General features: G+C 52.7%; 2 protein-coding genes across 2 annotated transcripts; both read left to right on the top strand.

The window, feature by feature from the left end:
- The first annotated feature begins 13982 nt into the window (after positions 1 to 13982).
- On the top strand, positions 13983 to 15793 carry LOC115337171 (formin-like protein 20). The gene is made up of 2 exons (XM_030005251.1): positions 13983 to 14094; positions 14560 to 15793. Exons 1-2 carry the CDS (start codon positions 14042 to 14044, stop codon positions 15227 to 15229), a joined length of 723 nt encoding a protein of 240 aa, XP_029861111.1. The 5' UTR covers positions 13983 to 14041; the 3' UTR covers positions 15230 to 15793.
- Positions 15794 to 20318: 4525 nt separating this feature from the next.
- On the top strand, positions 20319 to 22131 carry POU3F2 (POU class 3 homeobox 2). The gene is given in 6 exon segments (XM_030005240.1): positions 20319 to 20914; positions 20917 to 20999; positions 21001 to 21187; positions 21189 to 21212; positions 21214 to 21332; positions 21334 to 22131. Coding segments are annotated over 6 exon segments (1341 nt in total). The 5' UTR covers positions 20319 to 20653; the 3' UTR covers positions 22001 to 22131.
- Positions 22132 to 22779: the final 648 nt, after the last annotated feature.

Genomic DNA, 22779 nt, shown 5'->3' with positions numbered 1-22779 from the left:
CTGGCACAGCGCGGGCATCCCCGACGCCCACCGCTTCGCTGCGGTCTGTGTGGCAGGCAGAAAAGTAACCAGGAGTTTTGCTGTGGAAGGCAAACACCGCAGCCAGAAGGAGACAGGCTGTCTTATTTTTTCCTTCTACTACATAATATAATACTTAGGTTCCATTTACTGTACGTACAGTCTCCTATTTACTCTGTTATTTGGTAAAACTGTGTATCACAGTAAACCCCTGTATCATGTATATTGCAAGTGATTTCTGACACCAGGATACCTTAGAAAAAAAGATGCATATAAAATGCGTAGGGGAAAAAAATGAAGATCTCTTTTTCATTCTCATGGTTTTTACTGTCATCAAAGAAGTATAAACACATATACATAAAAACATAAATCTTGAAGCGCATTTTATATGCTTTTTATATATTAAACAGAACTGTTTACCTTCAGTTTCTTATTTTATTCCTTTTGAAAAGAGATTAATATAAAAAAGTTTTAAAATGAGGCATTTCATTGCCACTTCTTTTCTATTGCACTATTTATTACTGCTTTGAGGCTGCAGAAAAGAAAAAGGATGCAAATGGCACTTTATTCCATAAGTCTTTGGGTCAGACTCAGCTGCCTACCGTGCTGATCAGATTTCCTTTTTTTAATTTTGGCAAGGGCTAGATATAACCCATCTTCATATTAGATTTTGCAATATAATCCTTGTTATCTAAGCCCATCTACACCTGTCAGCATACAGCTTTCAATTTTTCTTTTCTTGTCATTTCTTTCTTTCCTTTTTTTTTTTTTTTCAGATTCACACATACAATCCCCACCCTAACTGATGTATAAAACATCAGGGTGAAAGATAATAAACTTGTTTTGCCTGCATAAGCATTTTAAAGTGAACTGTTTCTTATTTTATAGGGGTATCTTTTTACTAAAAGAAAAAACACTGGAAACAGTTAAAACGTTATGTTTAACACTGACTTACTATTTAGCTTTTTATAACTTCAAATCCTAAACAGCATGCTGAAGAATTACTGGAGAGGAACAAGAGCTCTTCCAGCGTGAGAGCAATCAGATTCAGGCGGCGGTTCTGCAAAGCCTGTGAGGGGGCGCGGGGCCGGCGAGCTGGGGAGATCCGGGTCCTGCAGTCACGTCCAGAGCTAATTGAAGTGACTGCCAGCCTCAGTATAACGCAACTGGAGGTCTCAATTCAGAAGAAAAAACTTCCAGACGTGCTTAATTCAGGGCACATCAGATCACCGGCATCATCCACCTGCTGGAAATCAGGCACACATCTAAATCGTGAGAGGAGCGGAGCTTTCGTTGCTATTACATTTCCACTGGGGCGGGGGGCCGGGGGAGGACGTGGGGGCTGCATTCCAGAGCACAACGGCACATTCATAACAGCCTTCATTCCTCCGCAATAATTCTTCTTCCTATGTTAAACAGAACAGTCATTTAATATTTGTTTCTAGGTAATTAATTTTGGAAATGCTCTTCATTAAAATTGAACAGATCGCCGTGCGTTCTGCATGTACTGCAGGAACCCGGGTAACCTGGGGCTTATGCTGTGCAAAGATGGAGATAGAGGAGCTATAGGTAGGATGGAAAGAATGCTGATTTGTAAGATTATTTTTAATAAGTGAATGAACTGACAAACCTAATTTTCCTCGGTGCAGCAATGGCTCGTCTCTACTTAAGAATTAGTAGATGCAGAACAGTCTCTTGAATATTCAGCGTGCAACCAAGACTTCTGCCTTTGCTGTGCCCTCACTGAAAATTATGAAGCATATAAGGCCAGAAAAATAATAAACTTCTGTTCCCAAGAGTTACTCTCACTTTACCCACCTCAAATTGTCACTTTGGAGAATGATTGAAAAGCAATTGAGAAAGAGGAGGAAAACCAGGGCCCTGGCTATAAGGCTGCTCTCGCTGCTCTGTGCCCATTTGCACAGACAAGCTGGGCCATCGGAAACTTCTCCAGCCTATTCCAGCAACCTCACCTCTTGGAGGGCCAAGAAGGTCAGGGTGAGCACTAGCCATCCTGACAGGGAACAATATAACATTAACTGGAGTCCGTGGCTCATCTACATTGAGAAGTTTTGGGACACCAGGTGAGGATAGCTCAATGTTGCATTACATAATGCTGTTCTCTATTCTCCCCAACAAAATTAAAAGATGATGGTTTCTTTCACTTCCCACCAGAAGACTGAGTGTAACGACCTTGTGCTCCAGCAAATAACAGGTCAGATGTTCTACCCTGGTGAGGGCTAATTTTCAATGATGAACGAAGTGTTCCACCCACGTTATGAGGGAGGCTTTGGGATGAAAATAATGTACACACAATGTGTGGTTTTTATCTATCATTGCCATATGCAATGCTTTTAAAAAGCATTTGGTCATTTGATCAAACTCTTCACAAGGGATCACTCAACTTTGGATGTCCAGTCTTAGTCAATGGGGGCCAGATATGTGATCACACAAGCACATTTTAATTTATACACACAAGAGAAGAAACTTAACTCTGGCATGCTGTAACTTTTGAAGGCTCAATTATTCAACCTTCATACCCCTCAGACAGATGGAATTCAGGAGGAGGAAAACTTTATTACTTGTTTTAAAATAAATGTATCACTGGGAGGGAGAATTAAGTCCTCCACTCACAATTAGCTCTGTGGCACCATTCCTTGCTTGAAATAATGGCAGTAACAGGCTGTTGTCTTTTACATGGTGCTCACCAGAGGCATATGGGAGCACGTGCAAGGCTAGCATGTCCATTGTTACTTGCAAGTCAGAACACGAATGTTGAGAGGTGTCACTCTTGGATCCTACCCCGCGTCCCTTAGGGAGCTGCGAGCCCTTTGGCCTCTCTCCCTCTAACACCTTTCAGCCTCGTATGCCCTCCTACTTTGGGCCCTGATGTTTCCCTTGTCCTCTTAATCTCACCCAATTTTCTCACCCAGACAGTCTCTGCTGTCCCCCTTCTCCCCTTTTCCCTGTCTGAAGCCCCATCCTCCCTCCAGCTTTCCACCCTTCTGGAAATTCCCCCTGTCTGTACTCCAGCCTCACCCCATAAGATGAAACATGTAAGGTCACAAGAGAGTGACCCTTACTGGCAGCTCCCCTACCCAGAAACACAGAAGTATAAAGTAACCACAGAGAGGTTGCAGGGAAATCCTCCTCCAAGCCACTCACTTGGGATCTCTTTCTCCGTCCATGATCTGGTCATGACCGGGTGAGGGGAGAGGCTGAAGCCTGTTAAATGCGTACGGAGCCCGCAAGGACTGTATCTGGCCCACGCTAAACAAGCAGCTGTAAACTGACATTTTCAGAAATATCAGAGTTTGGTTAAAGGCTCTTCCCTGCCCTACAAAATTCTGAGTTTCTGTACCTAAGCATGTTGTGCTAGATCTTCCCAATAAAATAATTGTGATAATTTTTTAGGATGTTCAAATATATCATTTTCCTTTAATTTCATTCACTGAAATGATTGAACCATGAAACTGACTGCTTCCAGGATAGTTTGCCTTGAGTCAGAGACTAGCCGGAAAAAAGCTCTTTCATTGTTATAAGTTTGGCAAAGCTATAAACAATACCACCAGTCCCAGGCATTAAGAAACTACAAATCAGGCCATGCACAAAAAGCCTCATAGATTAGCTGTAAAACCATGATTTTTTTCAAATAGCAGTAAAAGCAGGTACCTGCAGTTAAGGTGGTTTAGCTTTCTCATTGCATTTGCAAGGCTTCCCCTGCAAACTTTGCAACTTTGCAAACTCAAGAAGCTTTTCGTTTGAAATGAAAGATAGGCTGCTTATATTTTCACTTGTCTCCTGGATCTTGATCTGGATGAAAACATCAAGCACAGAAACACTCAAATCAAGACAGATGGCAAAACTATATAAGCAAGAGGAAGCAGCATCTTATGATGAAAAGCACCAAGGAACGCATCTATAGGTGATAGCACCAGTGTGTCTATCATGCTCCTCGTATCTCTTACGATAAAATTCCAGCCAATGAATCTCAAATCTGTGGTTAGTTATGTGCTCCTTTCCACCGCTTCAGATAAGATTTCATGGCGTGACAAAGCACGTGATTTAGGGGTAGCAATACTCAGTATAGCAAGAATAAAGTTCAGCTTCTTGCTCTGATCTTCTTCCTCCCTTGGAGTGTGTCTAATTTCTTACCTAAAGGTACGATAAAAATGTCGTAACATTTCTAAACCGGCAGCTCCCCTAACGCGTCCCACTGAAGTCTATAGGGGTGCACATAAACACGGGCATCAAGGCTGAGCCAGCAGCTTACACGAGCAACCCCTGAGCGGCGTCACACCTTTCGGGGACCACGCTCTGCAGAGATGCACACAGCAGCAAGCGTACCTGTGTGCAGCCCCAAGCGCGCCGGGGGCTCGCTGGCAGCTCCAGGCCGCAGCGGGGACAAGAAGCACACTCCAGCCTACCACGTTTACAAGAAAGGGTGCCGAGGAGCTCGCCGGACGAGCTGCTTCCAGCCGTGCTGCACCTGGCTGCCCCGGGGAGCGGAGTTACACTCCCTGGAAGAGGGACTGCAAAGGGATGTCTCCTGAGTACGCTCCTCTCCAGTCCCACACTCCTGCTCTCCAGGGCCGACACAGTAGCTGCTATGGGCACTTTTGCCTCTGCTGACTCTTTTCCCAGGAACTGAACCTATGCATAACATAGTATGTGCTGGCTTGATACCCAGAGGAGTTGTTAAGAGAAGAAAGAGACATGAAAAAACAACTAGACGGACACTTGTTCCTGTACTCTTATGTTCCTGCAGCTTCCAGAAGAGTTTCCTGAATATGTACCTAATCCCCTCCCGGCCCACTTTCTAAACGGCACACCAACTTTGGCAACTGCAACGCAAGGATGCTCCTGACGCATCTGAAACTTCCCGGGGCATATATTGCATGGAACTGATATCACTGCCAGAAAGATAGGGGCCAGCGGTCCGATAATAATAAACTGAGCTATATGGGCATAGAGATGAAAAGAGAGATGCAAAATGTAGAGGGCGAGAATCCCAAATCTTCTTTTTTTTAAAAAAGGGGAACATTTCAAAGCGAGTATGAGGCACCTGTTGTTACATGCCAAAGGGGAAATCTTTCCACCAGATCCACAGGGCAGGTCCGAGATAAGCAGCTGGAATGATAAGTTATCTCTGTTGCGATTCAGGAAATATAGATGCTTCAGATGCTAATGGTGTGTCAGCAGGGAAACAGACACACAGCGGACTCGGGTTAAGCAAGCCTAGGAAGGTGTTTATTCATGTATAACATTTGCAGAGAAGGTGACTCCCTACCTCGCTCCTGGCTGCCCAGAGGAACTGCTTAGAACCAAAAATATGCTCGGAGGAGTCAAGCGGAAAGGTCAGGCGGGGCGGGGGGCGAATCCCAGCCGTGACAGCCCTCCCGTCAGCGCTGGCGCTCCCGCCGCCGCACGCGTCCCGGGAAGGACGGCAGCCTGTCCGCCCGCGCCCGCCGACCACCGCGCCTCGGCGTAACGCGGCCGGGCTCCGGCGCGGGCGGAGGGGGACCGCTGCCAGCTTCCAGAGAGCCTCGCGTGCCGCAGCCCAGAGTTAGAGGTCACTCGCGCATCCTCGTGCACGGGGCTGGATCGGCTGCGGCTGAACCGTTCCCGGCAGACATTTGTCCAATCTATTTTCAAAATCCTCCCACTGCCACTCTAGGCAATCTATTCTTGTGCTTTCCAACTGAAAGTTAGAAAGCTGTTCTTAATGTCTCATCTAAATCATAAGTCAACTTTAAAATGACAAGCACGGTTAAAAGTTTCAAGATTTTTCCTAATAATAAATGTGGTTTTCATTTTATTTCTCTCTTGGTTGCTGCACATTCAGGGTACCTTCAAATCACTTTTTAAAGCATCCCTCTAGAATCATGATGTATAGAAACCATATTTTTTATTTTTCACAAGAGCTGAGATTGTCATTTAATTACATAAATCCAGGAGTAGGAGATTTAAGGAGAAAAAAAATGGTGATAAAGTCCTGTGAGAGATGCCAACACTTAATTTAGCTGTAAAAGGCTTTTTTTCTTTATCCGTATGCCTCACAGACCCATTGCCCAAAAATGTCCTGAAGTGACAGCAATGTCAAGCAGAAAAGACATCTCACCCATAACTAATAGAGAAAAATATCTCAGGTGTGGGAGACACGTATTCCTATGTATATGCAAACATATTCCTTCATTTACCTCTCATCAAAATCCACTTTAACTATCCCAATCATGTGAACATTGCCTTTCAGTAGACATCTCGCAAGATCCCATTCAAATAAGTTAATAGCAAGAGAGGTAGTTTCCTCCTGCCTCACCAAAGATGAACCCATAGAAAACTGCCACTTTGCTCTGGTGCTTGAATCCAAAAATATTACTCAAAAATAACTGGACTCACTTTCTGCTTCAAGGTTGTCGAAAGAGCAGCCTATGGTTACTTACCAACCCCGATGCAAATGCAGAAACACAATGAAAACACAAATAGGAGCTCTGATCTTTTACGACAACAGAACCAGATATGAAGGAAAACTACACTGCCGCAACTTTCTAGATACACATGGCTAGGCACTGAATTGTCCCTGGAGACAACCACATTCAAAATTTACGTCCTCAAAGCTTGTTATTTATCACTGGAAACGCCTAGCTGTTTAACTAGGGCGTCACATTAATTTTGCTAAACTTTAGCATCCACGGTGTAGTCAGCTATATCTGAGTTACTTACCCTAGGCACTGCATTTCATCCCAGAGCAGACACTTAAACACAGCAGATGAGCTGTGCCTCCCATCGACTGCAAATGGCCCCTGCATTGCAGACATCTGAAGTTAGGTGACATGATCTTCACCCTCACTGCCTGAGACCTTCTTTCCAAAAACACCCAAGAGGAGAGGAGAGGAGAGGAGAGGAGAGGAGAGGAGAGGAGAGGAGAGGAGAGGAGAGGAGAGGAGAGAGAGAGAGGAGAGGAGAGAGAGAGAGAGAGAAGAGGAGAGAAGAGGAGAGAGAGAGAAGAGAAGAGAAGAGAAGAGAAGAGAAGAGAAGAGAAGAGAAGAGAAGAGAAGAGAAGAGAAGAGAAGAGGAGAAGGACTCTTGGGAAGAGAAGAGCAACTGCCTCTGCTTACCATTTTCTATCAGCAGCTTGAGGCCAGCCAACATGCCCCTTCTGAGGTGTCCACTTGTCAGGATTGTAATTACAATAACCTGGAGTCCAGTTCCAAGATGAGGATTCCCTTGGAAAGCAGGATATCTAAATATTAGGCATTGCAACACTGAGCTTTCAGCCCCCTTCTGGGTATCTGGCCTAAACTGCATTTCTAGTCTCTTTTCTGTACCTTAAGCAAACACAAGGGCTACCCTAAGCAATTTAACTAGTATTTTTACCACACCACATCTAACACCTGGCATGCAGCTGCCATCTTTGCATGTTTCTGAATAAATAAAAATATATATATTTATATGTATGTAGCATGTGCCTTTTTCTTTATGGACATAATAGCACTAAATACACTAAAATCAAAAAGCCCTACCTATGGTCTTGTCTTTTGCAGTCTAACCTAAGACAATAAATATGGTCCAATGCAAGGTCCAGGAGAGTTACATTTCCAGAAAAAAAGGAACAATCGCTTCTATTCGTTGTGTCGACAACGTACTTATGATCTGAAGGTATGTAATTTCCAAATGGCCCCAATTTCCACCCTCAGCATGTCTGCAGGACATACAGCATCACGCTAAAAGACCTCAGCTATGTCTGGAAGAGCTAGTTCTGCCATGGTACTTACACCATCTGAAGCCAGACCCTTTCAATCCGTTCCCCACTCCTTGGACTTTTCTCTTTGCTGCATCGTAGATGAAAATTCTGCCTGTGCGTGCTTTCACACCATGTCCCAATCCTCCCTGCATGGCTCAAGAAGTCCAAGACTCTTTTAGCCACCCAGCTCTAGGTACTCCAGCTCTCCACACAGCTTCTTGCCTACTCGGAGTGCCTTCAGTAAGATTTTCTTCTGTCTTTCAGACAGCAGGATCCTCCTCCCAATCCTCAGACCCAGGTTCCTTCTTCACCCAGCTCCAATTTCTTCACCAAACCACTCCTACGCCACTTTTCTCATTTTCAGCTCTCACTCCTAATCTGAAGGCCAAGTCATAGTTTCTCTCCGCCTTCCAACTTCCAGAGGTGAACCCGAATCTGTGTCTCCATCTTCTCTTCTCCTTCCTTTCTCACCCCGTTCCTTCCCCTCCACCTCCGTGCCAGGGAGCCTTGTTGTCTGGCCCGTGTGCCTGACAATAACGAGTCTCTGGGGAAGCAGCGCAGAGCAGCCGGGAGGGGAAGGTGCAGCCTGTGTGCATCTCCGGCAGCGTTGCGCTCCGTCACTGAAGGTGCGTGCATGCATTCAGAGAGGTGAGCGAATGAAGGGTTTTCAGGGAGGGGACAACCTTCAAAGATGCCTGCTGCTGCTTTGCTGCATACATACAACCTGTTTGGTTGGGGCTTTTTTTCCAAACTCTTTTTAACTTGACCAAACTGGTGTAACAGCTTTTCTTTGCACCCTGGAACTTGAACGCGGTGATGTTTGCTCTCATTCCCAAAGCTCTGGGGGACAACAGAATATTTTGGCCTTGTTGACACAATCTAGCAACATTATAACCAAGATTTTTTAACTGGGAGTATCAGGTAATCATAACAAGAGGCAGCTCTCTCATTCCCACCTGTAATGACCAGGATGCGTTCAGATAGGAGGCAAAGAAAAGAGTGAGGTCTTCCTCCTACCCTTAAAACCAAACTATGCAGGTTTTTAAATGTATTTATTTTTTCAGCAGCCATGAATATGGACCTCTTCCAAAATAATGTACGAGCACTGGATGTTGACCAGACTTTTCTGAATGTTTACTGGATAAATATGTTGGTTTAGTGTAAAAGATGGCTTTAAGAAAAAGGAAGAAAAGAAATAATGGGGGAGTAGTAGAAGAAGCCCTGCAAGAAACATTTGAGGGCTGTAGAAACCACTAAAGCCACCGAATTGCCCTTGAGTAGTCCAGCCTCACGATGATGCACCAGCCCAAGAGGTTTGAACCAGCAACGCCAAAACTCTGGAGCAAAAGGACTAACTCAGAGACCCTTTTGGCTGCATAAAGACCTTCTCTTTCAAGAGGAGAGTGAGTTGTCGTGAAGCCATGGCGGGGAAAGCAGACTGACACAGGGTCCCCCAGGATTATCGGTGCCAAATGCAAAAGCTACTATCAGATCAGAAAATGCTTTACTGACACGCCGAAGATAAAAATCGTGTATTGCCAACCACCCTCACCACACATCCCAAAACGTGCCATATGGCTGAAAGTACTACAACTGATTTTGCCGTTCCTCGGGTTCTGGTGTGAATTGACAATGAGTCTAACATATAAATTACATCATCTTTTAACTTTTTGTGATGTATAACATCGGACAGCTTTGTCTGGGACAATCCATCATGAACTAGTCTTGTTGACATTTTGGATTCTCTCTTCTGACCTTGTCCTTTCAGCACAGGCATAATTGTGCTTATGATAATTTTATTCCCAGTTAGGCAGCAATTTTGCACACCTTTGAGTTACAGAATAACTAAGAAGCCAGTTCTCTGTACGACTGCTGAAACAAGACACCTTGAACCAATTTATGCTGAAGCGCAGTCCGGTGGTGTAGCAGTAAATAAAAGTGGGTAAACTCACCTCTCTCGGTGTGCATAAGTAGGTTAACTCTCTTTAGTCGTGTTTACTGTTGACTATACCACAGGTGCAATCTCAGCTGGGGGCTCCCTATTGAGGAAACACCAACCATATGTTTGCACAGCAGACAACGGCGGGGGGGACGGGACGGTGAGTGTGTACGACCCAGTCCTCATGATATGAAGGGTCTAGCAGGCAAAGGGGGGGGATCCAGGCTCATTTCTGCCACCCAGCTCACATGCAGAGAGCCTCCCATTTCAGCCAGAGAGCTCTAGGTTCAGGAATCATCGCTAATTTGTCTGTGCTTACATACCCATCATGGGATTTTAGGGATTTTTTTTTAGATATGTAACACTTTAGCAGTCATCTAGGGTGATGGGCAAATCTTTTTTCTTGAAGAATTGACTGTTCGGTGTCATTTTAGTGGGAATACACAATTATTATGGTACCTGAATTATTTGAGCTGTTCCCTACAACGACTGATTGCCTTTCACAGGCCGTGTGTGGGAGCGGCAGAGAAATCCTTGCTCTTCCAACTGGTGTCAGCACCCCCAGACAATCAAGCATAGCTGCAGAAGTGCAGCCGTCATTTCACCTGTAGCAGTGCTCGAGCCAAGGTCCCTGCCCACCCTGCTCTCGAAACAAGAGAGTGATTTAGCTTGTTTCAAACCACAGGATTTACATGAATGTGAGAAAATATGCTGGACTGCAAATATTTAAAATTAAACGTTGAGATATCAGTCACCACAGCAAAGAGAAAGGGACATCCTACCACATCCACATCCACATTTTCAGGGAAGGAACAGTTATGTCAACTGTAGCCTCCTTTCAATATAAAACTTCCAGACTTATTAGATTATCATAACGAATAGGCTATTACACTCCCAGTCTGATAACTGGGTAACTAGACGAGTGCAAGTGTGTTTTAGTTGAAGACCACAACTTCACAACGTCACCCACTCACTTCTACGCTCTTCAACACATTTTTCAGCCCCTTCAGTTCTTCCACTAAAGCTGATGGGAGGAGATGGAGGGACAGACATCGATCTGACCAGTGGGAAAAGTAACCTCCTGCAGAAACAGTTGTAAAGCTAGAAGGAGTGGCAAACAGTGGGAGCTCTGCAGGCTGCTACGTTTTTTTGCTGCCTGCCACAATATTCTTTCGTGTTGTTTCTGGATCTGCTTCCTTTACATATGTTTTTCAACTGTTTCTGGCTCGAGGTTGTTGTTACTGGAGTGCGGATGTGTTGCTGGAGATGCTATTCAAGTTCACAGACTTCTTGTGTTCTGCTAACTTCCACTGCCCTCAGCACTCTTGCCCCCTGTCAACCAGACTTTATTTGCCATCAAATGTAAAATAAAAGGTATTGGTTATTTAAAATAAAAGGCATTTGTTGTTTATCAGAAAGACTAGCTCCCTGGGGAATAGTGACTTGTTTTTAGCATTGGCCCGGCTGCGCGGCCTAGGCTTCATACCTGAAGGTGAGATGCTTCTGGAGCTCAGGGAGGCAGCCCAAGAACAAGACAATTTCCTCTTATCGCCTTCACAGCCTCCTCACCTACTCCATTTCTGGAAGCTGTTACTTAACATAGCATTAAATGTAATTGGTTATCAATCCAGTCCAGAAAGTGAGCAAGAGACACTAATAGACAAGACATGGATGTTTTAGACAAATGCTGAAGCTCATGGAGGAGCAGTAACATCGCAATAACAGAAACCGAGTTTCAATTGAGTTGAAAAAGCAATTATCTGGTACTATGGAATGAAGTGAGAACAAGGTAGAATTTTATGATGTTGTGATTCCTCTTTTTCACAGCTTTCTGGAGGCAGGGAAGGGGTTGCCGTGACCTTTGCATTTAACTGTGAGGCCACCAAAGGCCACCCCAGCCCTGCCGCGCTCCTCCTCTCCCAAAATGGCCTTTGGATAGTAACACTTGGTTTAATCCTGGCTTCTTCGGACTTTTCTTCAGGAGCTTTCCTGGAGGCACGGCACAAAAGTAGAACTGAGGAAGGACTGTCGAGGTGCCATCAGCATCCTCCTACCAGGCCAGGGATGCTGCTGGGGCCACCGGGGTCGTCTCCAGCCCGGCCGTCCTCCCTCCGCCGCCGCCTCTGTGGCGGCCGGGCTGGAGACGGCTCCGGTGGCCAGCAGCCCCTGGCATCCCCGGCCCTACAGGTGAGCATCCCCGCATCTCTCTCCCACACTCCCCCCTCTCCTTCCTTTTTTTTTTTTTTTTTTTTTTTTTTAATTTATTTTTCCCCTGCAGAAGTCGAGGTTAGAACCCTGAAACCCGAAGCCCTGAAACCGAGCTGCTTGGCCCCGCCGGTGGCACGGCCCCGCCACTCACACCCGTGTCCGCTCCGTGGCCCCGGGCGCCGTCGAGATGGAGCGGGGGGGGGGGGTGTGTGGGGTATGCGGGTCCCTGTGCCCCGTGGGTTATGTGTGGGTGACCGCGGAGCTGGAGGAGTGAAGGAGCAGGGGAGAGGGAGGTTTCTCAGGGATTTCCTCACGGGCAGGAAAAGGCAGAAACCCGCGTGTCGCGGGGGGGGGGGGGGGGCGGCCGCTGAGGTTTTATTCTTGAGAGATGCAATTAAATACAAATTAGTTTCACTCATGCCGAGGGAAGCTCGCCCTCTCTCTCCGTCCCTACCCCTCCGGGGCGGCCGGCGGGGGCAGCCCGCGGGGTCAGCCTGGGTGCCCGGGCCCCCCGCTCAGAGCAGCCCCGGAGCGTCGGGCGAGGCGCTCCCGCATCCCCATCCGCACCCGCGCATCCTCCGCGCTCTCCCGCCGCGACCGGCCTCCCCGCCCCGTCCGAAGCGGTGGGTGAGGGAAATTCAAGTTGAAGGAGAGGTTGACCCGGAGCTGCTCCCCGGTCCCGCTTCCAGCCCCCGGTGAGCCCCCGGGGGGCCGGGAGGAGCGGGCCGGGGCCGGGAGCGCTCCGTGCGGCCGGCGGGCGCCGGCGACCGAAGCTGCCCGGTCTCCCCGGTCCGCATTTTAATCCTGAAATCTGGAAATGGAAATTGTTTGATGTATGAGGAGACGTTATCTAATTAGGGCGTAAGAAATTTAATCTTTCCAGCAGGCAGGTCATATAATTAATGTTAATTTAACGCTCAAATTCTCAGTCATTAATTTTTATTCTCTTAAATGTAGTTTGGCAGGGCCCCCTGATCCATGGCAATGGATTTTACTGAATGTAAGAGCACACTTGGTCTTTGGAGTGAATTACTGCAGCCCTTCCTATCCCAATAACAAGATCACATCATGTATGCATTATTAAGCCATGTAATTGAATGGTCCATAGTTTGCATATCAGACTATTAAAGTAATGTGTTTTGCTTTTCTTCCAACACGTAATGTTAAAGCCTTTGCGAATATTTGGTGATTCTGATAATTATCACCAAATTACTACAAATGTTCTCTTCATTAACGTGATTTCTTTCAAGCATTTTTTAAAAATGTGAATAATGCATTAAGTGGTGGCTTGTAAAGTGTTTTTCAAATAAAACTTGTCAACTACTATTCGAAAATGAGACAACCCCCCCGAAAAAAAGAAAAAAAAAAGAAAGAAAAAAAAAAGGAGAGAGAGAATTAACAGTTGCACGGGAAGAGAACAATTCTCCAGTAAGATTGGAAAAGACGACTTGCCTTTTTTCCCTATTTCAGATAAGTGACTGTACACCTTTAAAGTTTCACTTCATCGGGAGCAAAAGTGCATGCAATCTAAAGAACTGTCGATTGCAGATGATACAGAACAGATGGAGGAACAAAGTTGGAGCTTTTCCCTTTACAGGGAATAGATGGGGACATAGGCAGACAGACAGAGAGATTGATTTGAAAAGATACTGACCTCTCTCCTTCAGCTGCAATTTAACTTGTCCTGGAAAAAAACCCAAGTGAAATCTGCCTCCTCCCCTGCCTGCCTGCCTGCCTGCCTCCTGCCTCCCCCCGCCCCAAGTTCTCACTGTAATCTGAACAAACTGCTGCGCCGATCTCAGAAGGTGAATAATTCTCAATTAACTAAGTAACTAACTTTCTTCTTGCCATCTTGAGTCACTCACTTAACTAAATCTTAAGCCTTCGAGACCCTTCATTATTGCCTTCCCCCGCCACACTATTTTCAAAGTTCAATAGCAAGGCAACAAAAAACACTGCTGCAAAATAAGAGTCTCTTTTAAAATTAGAGCTGTTCATTTGCATCGGAACAAGTTATTTTTCCCCCCCTCCTTCAAATTATTTAGGCACCAAAAAAAAGACCAAAACCCAACCCCAAACCCCAAAGCAACCCGCAAAGCCCCACGCAGCTCGTGTCAGGACCAGTGTCACGGATGCTCTGCGGGGTGCGAAGCCACCGTGACCAAGTGAGTAGGCGCTGGATCAGGTGTGGTGTTGGGCTGTGTGACTCGGGCCGTCCCGCAGCGCTGCCCTTTTGCTGCTCTGCAGCCAGGAGCGCTCGGATCCCGCCGGGCCCACCCCGCTGCTCCCCGCGACCGCCCGCCCGGCGGAGGATGCGCGGCGGCGGCGGCGGGCGCGGTGCGGTGCGGTGCGGAGCGGTGCGGTGCGGTGCGGTGCGGTGCGGAGCGGCGCGGGGCGGCGCGCACGGCCGCTCCGCGGGGCCCGGGCCGGGGCCGGGGCCGGGGCCAGGGCCGACGAGGCTCCTCGCCCCGCCGGGAGCCCGGGACGGCCCGCGGCGCGCTCTTATTTTGGTTGGGAGCGGACAGGGCTGCCGGCTGGAGCCGGGAGAGAGCGGAGGGAGGCGAACTGTGCTCCTCTGTTTGGTTTAGGGTTGGGTGTTTTTTTCTTTCCCTTTCCCTCCTCTCTCTCTCCCCTTCCCTCCTCACTATAGCAACCAACGCCAGCCTGACAAAAATGCACCCTCTGTGGACAATGGCCCAGCCTTCCTGCTCGCCTCGCTCCTCTTCTTCCTCGCCGACCGAAAGAAAGTTTCCAGCCCCCCCCCCCCCCCCCGCCGCCGCCACTTCTCGCCTCTTCTCCCCCCCCCCCCAACCCGGCGCAGGCTCCTGCGCAAATCCCGGCACGGGGCAGCCGGGCCGCGCTCAGCCCCGCCGGGACCGGGGACAGGGCCGACCCCCACGCGGGAGCCCGGGGAGGGGGACACACACACACACAAATCGCCCCCCAGCCGGGGGCCCCGCTTCCCCCAGCCGCCCTGCCGGCGGGACGGGCGATTTCTGCCCTGCCGGCGGGGGCTGCCCCCCGTCGCATTGGGATGCAAGGGTTTGGGGGGGGGGGGGAGTGATGCGGGAGGGGGGAAAGGGGGGGCCGGCAGGACGGCCCTGGGCCGCCCCCAGCCCCGTCTCCGTGCGCGGGGCGGCCCTGCGGGGCTGGGGCCGGAGCTGTGCCGCCCGCAGCCCCGGCGGAGCTCAGCCCCCGGCCGGCTCCCGGCGCCCGGGCTCGCCTCTTCGGTGGCGAAAAATCGCGTCCCCCGCCGGGAAGGGCTTCTGCTTTGCACCGGGAGTGACGGAGCGGGGCAGGGGCGGCCGAGAGCCCCCTGAGAAGGCGCTTCGGGAGAGGAGCGGGAGCTGTGCCCAAAAGTGCGCCGAAAGCTGGAAGGGGGGAGGGGGCAGGACCGTGTCCCCCGGCGAAGCAGGGACACGATTTATCCGAGCTCTTCCCGGGGTGTCTGCTTGTCTCCATCAGACGTGACCACTGAACGAAACAAACAAAAAAGCAACTGTTAGATTTGTCAGAGAACGCTGGGCACTTCGGCACTTCTCTCTCTCTTCCTTTTTTTAACCCCCTTGCTTGCTTGCTTGCTTTTTTTTTTTTTTTTTTTTTAAATCTGTTGCTGTGTTTCGTCCTGCCTGCCCAATTCTCCGGCCAGCGCAGGCTTTGGAAAGTCCTGGCTGAAAGCGGTTTCCCGTGCCGGCGAGGCTGGCTCGCCTGCCCTCTCCTACCAATTCACCTGCTTTCCGCGCCAGAAGAAACGCCCTTCCAGCTCCATCGCGGGGCGGTCATTTCCCAGCCAGGCTTTTGAACACTAAATTGCAAACTCCGCAGCACCAATCGCATCTGGGTCTGTCTCCAAGAATTCAATAAACAAGCTGTATTAACTCCAACCAGAATTTATCTCGTAGACTGATGGAATTTGTCTTTTTTCTTCTGCTTCTTCTGCTTCTTTTCCCCCCAAGGCCTCATATTCACCACTCAAAATTTAGCAGCCTGCCTTTGATAAATTACTCAAAGTAATCCCTGCAACAGCTAAGTCTGACTGGTTGACGTTGTGTTAGAAGTCTTCATAGCGGTATCTGTCTATAAAATATTCACTTGCGGACTACAAAGGGTGGATCATTTTTAATGACAAGATTCAGAACTGGAGGATGAAGGGAAAAGATTAATATCCGTGAATTCAAATAATTTAATTTCAAATACTGAACTTAGAACATTATATCCGACTAGTTTAAACAGTGATGCAGATAAAATAGCAGAGTCTCAGATGAATGAAGTGGCCGGAAGAATAGAGTCGCAGGGAATGTTGGAAATGAACATTAATACAAACTTTACGGGAACTTTTTTTTTTTTTTTAATTCTACACCTTTCTATCTTCCGGGATAATCAGTATTCTGGCAGGGCAAAAATGTGTATGATATTACACGTATGTGTGCGTATATCTGTATATGCAGGGAAAGAGAGATTTTCTTTCCTCTAGAGATAGGTGGAGAAATCTATTTAGACGGAGGATTTTAATTTCAATGGGTAATGTGAGCTTGTGCAATCAAAGTTATCAATTTCTGTCCTTTTTGTTTAGATTTCTTAGTTAAATGTGTTTGTTATATCTACCCCGAGGAGAAGCAACTTGAAAGTGTAGCTTTTGAGTCATCTTATAAATACATCCCTGAGGCTGCGGTTCTTGCAGCTTTAAGCAGTTTTCATTAAAGCAGCCAGCTGCCTCTTTGTGTAGATTGGATTTTTTTAAAGCAATCACTTGTGAAGCCCCGGCCTCAGTTTTGTCTCTCCGCAGGCCCTTAAAGTTGAAGTTTCATTCATGTCTTGGGTCTCTCCACCGAATCAGACTCCTTGGAGCAGCACTGGAGAGAGCCACACGAAAGTGCAGCCTTGAATACCTCGTAGAGAAAGGTTAAAAAGGAAGCAGAGATCAAAACAATCCCATCTCACAAAAGGTGCATTAAATGCGCCCCAGCAATAAGCACAAATCTTCCAAGTTGGCCTTTAAAGGGAGCACCAGGAGCCTCACGTTTATTGCACCCAGCAATTCTCTGAGCAACTCGCCGCGTCTTTGCACTCCTGGCGCATTTCCTCCTAAAACAACATCTAATGGGAAGATAATAGAGACGCAGAAAGGAGGCGCGGGGATTCCCCCCCCCCCCCCCCGCCCCTTTCCTTTTAGCTGCGTGAGACTATCTCAAGGCTTCCAGACCAGAGTTGGAAAATAAGCTTTTCACCTCTAAAGGAACAGGCATCTGCAATCTGTACTACCCACCCTACAAACGCCCGCCCGCACCCAAGCGCAGGCAAGAGCGTGTTTTTGCAGAGCCCCCGGAGCCGGGGAGGCTGATGAGCGGTGGCTGGGAGCCGAGGCTCGCCAGGAACGAGCCGCGCTCGCGTTTTGCTGCTGGAAACGCAGCTTTCTTTCCGGCGTGCGCGGAGTTGCAACGCCAAGGGAGCCCAACGCCTCGCAAGCCGGAGCCCGCTGCAGCAGCCCGGGGCGGGGGGCGGGCAGGGGACCCCCGGGAGAGGGGGTGGCCGGGCGTGGGGCGGCCGGAGGGCTCCCGGAGCCCCGCCAGCCTCCCTCCGCATGCACCTGATGTGTATGCAGCACCTCGCCTCCCAGCCGGGAGAGAGCTCCAGTTAAGTGGCGCTCTATGTATTTTATAGCGAATATTCTCGAGTAGCGGCACTGCAATGAAGGAGATATCAAGGAGGCCTGTCAGTTCAAAGCTTTTGGGGTTGTTTGAAAATCTTCTTCACGTCAAAGTAAGCAGCCCTAGTATTTGAACAGCTGCTTTGAACAGTGAAAAGGGCTGAGCTGAATCAAAACACTGCAGTGTCTGCCCAAGACACCGCATCACCTTCAACCTGCTTTTATACGAGCAGAGAAAAGGAAAGAAAGGCTGGCGAGACCTCTAATCCCGCGGGGTCAGCTCCGCCAGAAAGGGGCCACATGACTGTCTCTTTCACATCCCCAGCGCCCCGGACCCGAGCGGCGGCCGGAGCCGGAGCCGGAGCCCGCGGCGGGCAGCGGCGGAGCGCGGCGGCCGGGCGCTCGCTCCCCGCTCCCCTCCACGGGGGGAGCCGGGAGCGAAGGATGCTTAAGGAGCGGTATTAATGACAGGGCTAACAATGATGGGGAGGACGAGGAGGTGGAGTCTGCGGCGGCTCTGAATGCGCCGGCCGCGCTCCTCGCTGCTCCCAGCTGCGACTCCATAGGCGTGCGCTCGGCCGGGGAGGGGGCAGGAGGGACGGCGAGGGGCTTTGCTGCGGGGCTCGGGTTTTGTCCGCCTCCTAATGCCGTGTTGCCACTTCGGTAATTGTGCCATTACCGTTAGCCTTTGAGATCTGCCGCTGGGGCGGCAGGGGTAAGAGACACGCAGGACGGTGACCGCAGGCATCACCTGCCAGGCGGCCGGCCAGGACGGAGGAGGGCCGGGGCGGGGGGGTGTGCACGACCGGGGGGGGCAGGGCTGGAGGGCTTTTCCCCCAAAAAAGTGATGGCTGGAGCTCGCTGACCCCCGCGTCCCGCCTCCTCGCCGTGGCGAGCCGCGGGGAGCGCGTTGCTGCCGGCACCCCACGGGGAGCGGCTGCCCGTGGGAGGCGCACACGCCCGCGGGGCCGGGGCACAAGGGGCTTCCCTCGGAGGGTCAGCGGAGTGGGGCCGTGCTGGCCGAGCACCCCACGCTGGAGACACCCTCGTGAAAAATCTAGCCCCGATAATGACGCGTGGCGTGGCCCCTCGTGTCGCGTCCACGCATGAACTTTTGGCAGCGGATCTGGAGGCGGGCGGGCGGGCCAGCCGCCCCCGGCAGAGCCTCGGCGGCCCCGGGAGCGGGGCGGGAGGGCTGGCCCGGGCGCGGGGAGCGGGGCGGCTCTCCCCGGACGGTGCCCGCGATGCTCGGGCAGAAAGAAGCCTGCTGCGGACTTGCCTTGTTGTTTTGTTTCAACTCACTGGTCTACACCTAATTGGGAGGAGAGACACGAGAAAATGAGCATCAAATTATAGAATTCCTGGGTGCCCAGTTGTTTCCACACGGGAAACAAAAGGCAGAGCTTCACTTCAGAGGCACTGACTTCCCTCCCCGCCACACTCGCAGAACAGGCAGCATTGTTCTTCCCCTCGCCTGCACCTCGAAGAAAGGGGGGGGGGGGATCCCTTAGGAAGACTCTCCACTCTCTCTCATGGACAAAGTTTGTCGTCGTCGTCCCCCCCCCTCCTCCTCCCTCCCCTCCCACCCTCCCTCCCTCCTTCCTTCCCTCCCCACCCCCCGGCAGAAGGAGCTCTTGATACGCCGCTAAACTAACGAAACGAGGTAACTCCTGCTGCGCCCCTTGTCTCAGGGCACTGGATATCCTGTTTATGCCGCTTCTGTGTATATGTTTATGTGCAGGAGCCCATCCCCCCGCTCCTGCACACCCCCCACGCAGAGGAATATTTCCAGGCAAGGAGCCTTTCCAGCGCTCACGTTAAATACGATGATTTATAAACAACTCGCAGAAGAAAGCTGTTTCTTGTTAGTAGTAATAAATTCCCCGCTCCGCCCTATTGTATTATTTCGATGAAGATAGCGGGAGCCTGCGAGGCGCACCTACCCCCTTGAGCAGTTTATTTTCGAGACAAAGCTATGGCTTCCAGCTCAAAAATGGGCAGTGAACTCTTTTCGCGTCGGCCAGCCCGGGCGCTGCTCGTTCCTAGGAAATCCGGATCCAGTTCCAGGGTCTCCTTCCTTCCTGTCCGGGCCGCAACTTCTTTTTTTTTTTTTTTTTTTTTTCCTCCTCCCCCCCCATCCCCCTCTTTTTCCTAATTTTTTCTCTCCTCCTCCCCCTCCCGCCCCCTCCGCCCCCCCCCAAACCTTCCGTGCCAATGCAGAGCCGCCAGCCCCGCTCAGGCGGACCCGCGGGGCACCCCGTCCCCCCGGGACGGGACGAGCGCTACAGTACCACCTCCGCAGCGCCGAGGTGCGAAGCCCCGGCGGAGCCGTGTGCTCCGGGGAAGCACCGGGTGCCCGGGGGCCGGCGGGCAGGGAGGGGGCCGCCCGCTCCCCGCCCCCGGGGGCGCGGCGCTGCCCGGCCCCGCCGGCGGGGCTGGCTGCGGGGCGGCGCCGCGTGCGCTCGGCCCGGCCGAGAAAGTTGGGGGCGGGAGTCCCCCGCCCCGCGGCCACCCGCCCCGGGGCAGCGCGGCCGGGCCCCGCGCGGAGACCGGCGGCGGGGCGCGGGGCCCCGGCAGGGCGCGAGCAACAGGAGCCGGCGGGCGGAGCGGCGGCGACGGCGGCGGCAGCCTCCCGCCGGCGGCGCGGTACAGCGCGGTGCGGCGAGGCGGGGCGGGGCGGGGGCCGGCGGCGGAGCCCCCCCCTCGCGTCCCCTCCTCTCGCGTCCCCTCCCCTCCCCTCCCGCCGCCAGCCGCCGCCGCCCCCCGCCCCGCGGTCCGCCGCTCCCCCGCGCCCCGTTTCCCCCTCGGAGTTGGGTTCCAGAGGGCGGTCGGGGGCGGGGCGGGGGGCGGGGCGCCGCCGGCGGGGCGCGCCAATGGCGGGCGGCGGCGGCGGCGGTCGCCAGGGGCGCCCGCGTCCGTCAGGGCGCGGGGAGCCAATGGTGTGCGGCGGCGGGGCGGGGCGGCCGCGCGTGCCTTCGCAGTGGGCCCCGCCGCGCGGGCCGGGGGGGCGCGGGCGCCGCGCGGCGCCCGAGGCGAAAAAGTAGCTGTCAAATGCGCGGCGCCTTTAACCGGCGCGATCAGTGCGGCTCGGCGAGTCATGGCGACCGCAGCCTCCAACCACTACAGCCTGCTCGCCTCCGGCTCCCCCATGGTGCACGCCGAGCCGCCCGGCGGCATGCAGCCCGGCGGCGGCTACCGCGACGCCGGCGCCCTGGTGCAGGCGGACTACGCGCTGCAGAGCAACGGGCACCCGCTGAGCCACGCTCACCAGTGGATCGCGGCGCTGTCCCACGGCGGCCCCGGCGGCGGCGGCGGCGGCGGCGGCGGCGGCGGGGGCGGCGGCGGCGGCGGCGGCGGCGAGGCGCCCCTGGTCGGCTGGGCGCGCTGGGCCAGCCCGACATCAAGCCGGCGGTGGTGCAGGCGGGCGGGCGCGGCGACGAGCTGCCGCCGCCGCCGCCGCCGCCGCCGCAGCAACCGCCGCCGGTGGCGGGCGCCGCACCTGGTGCACCACGGCGGCGGCGGCGGGCACCACGCGGCGGCGGCGGCGGCGGCGGCGGCGGCGGCGGCGTGGCGGGCGGGCGGCGCGGCGCACCTGCCGCCCGGCATGGCCGCGGCCAACGGCGCGCAGGCGGGGGCTGCTCTACTCCCAGCCGCACCGGCTTCACCGTCAACGGCATGCTGGGCGCCGCGCAGCCGGCGCTGCACCACCACGGCCTGCGCGACGCCCACGAGGAGCCGCCGCCGGGGCCGCCCGGGCCGCCGCCGCACCACGGCCCCCGAGCACCCGCCGCCGCCCCACGGCCCCCACCCCGGGGCGGCCGGGCCGCCGCCCGCCGCCGCCGCCGGGGCCGCCGGGCCGCCCGGGCCGCCGCCGCACCACGACCCGCACTCGGACGAGGACACGCCGACCTCGGACGACCTGGAGCAGTTCGCCAAGCAGTTCAAGCAGCGGCGCATCAAACTGGGATTTACCCAAGCGGACGTGGGGCTGGCGCTGGGCACCCTCTACGGCAACGTCTTCTCGCAGACCACCATCTGCCGCTTCGAGGCCCTGCAGCTCAGCTTCAAGAACATGTGCAAGCTGAAGCCTTTGTTGAACAAGTGGTTGGAGGAGGCGGACTCCTCCTCGGGCAGCCCCACCAGCATAGACAAGATCGCGGCGCAGGGCCGCAAGCGGAAAAAGCGCACCTCCATCGAGGTGAGCGTCAAGGGCGCGCTGGAGAGCCACTTCCTCAAGTGCCCCAAGCCCTCCGCCCAGGAGATCACCTCGCTCGCGGACAGCCTACAGCTGGAGAAGGAGGTGGTGAGAGTGTGGTTTTGTAACAGGAGACAGAAAGAGAAGCGCATGACTCCCCCGGGAGGGACGCTGCCGGGCGCCGAGGACGTGTACGGGGCCAGCAGGGACACGCCGCCGCACCACGGGGTGCAGACCCCCGTGCAGTGAACTCGCGGCGGGGGCGCCCGGCCCCTCCTCCTCCTCCTCCTCCTCCTCCTCCTCCTCCTCCTCCTCCTCTCCTTCCCCCAACTTTTGATTGTCCTCCTTTTTTTCTTTTTTGTTTTTCTTTTTTTTATTATTATTTTCTCCTATCTTTAAAAAAAAAGACAAAAAAACAAAAAACAAACAAAAAAACGCGCAAAAAAAAAAAGAAAGAAAAGAAAAGAAAACAAAAAGCGAGCGAGCGAGAGGGCGAGCGCGAATCACAGCAGACAGACAGACAGACAAAGCACCTGCACCGGACCGTCCCTTAGACGGCAGCGGGTGCGATGCTGTATTTTGGCCTTTCCAGGCGAGTGCCCGTGCACCGGAGTGGAGTGAGTACCGCGCGCAGGCAGGGCAGGCAGGCACCGGCAGGGCAGGCGCAGGGCAAAGCGGTTCGCACAAAACTCCCTTGCTCGCTGGCGAAAAAAATAACGGCGCTGCCCGGCCCGGGAGGGGGCGGGAGGGGAGGGGGGGGGGCGGCGAGGAGGGGAGGGGGGGGGGGGCTCAGCCACCTCGGGTCCCCTCCGCAGCCCCCTCCCGCCACACAAAGGCAGATTGCATTGTGGAATGTCGCTCGGTGTTGGCACATGCTGCTGTGTTTATTTTCTGTGGATCCCCTGTAGGAATATATGAAAAAAAAAAAAAAGAGAAGAGAAAGGAAAAGCTATCCCTTTTGATGTAGACAGTATTTAACCGTACCAATTTGCACTGCAAGAAAATCGAAGTTTACATAAACAAATTCT

This window comes from Aquila chrysaetos, chromosome 2 (assembly GCF_900496995.4).
Source record: "Aquila chrysaetos chrysaetos chromosome 2, bAquChr1.4, whole genome shotgun sequence".
Lineage (NCBI taxonomy): Eukaryota > Metazoa > Chordata > Aves > Accipitriformes > Accipitridae > Aquila > Aquila chrysaetos.
This window is presented reverse-complemented; position numbering and strand designations above follow the sequence as displayed.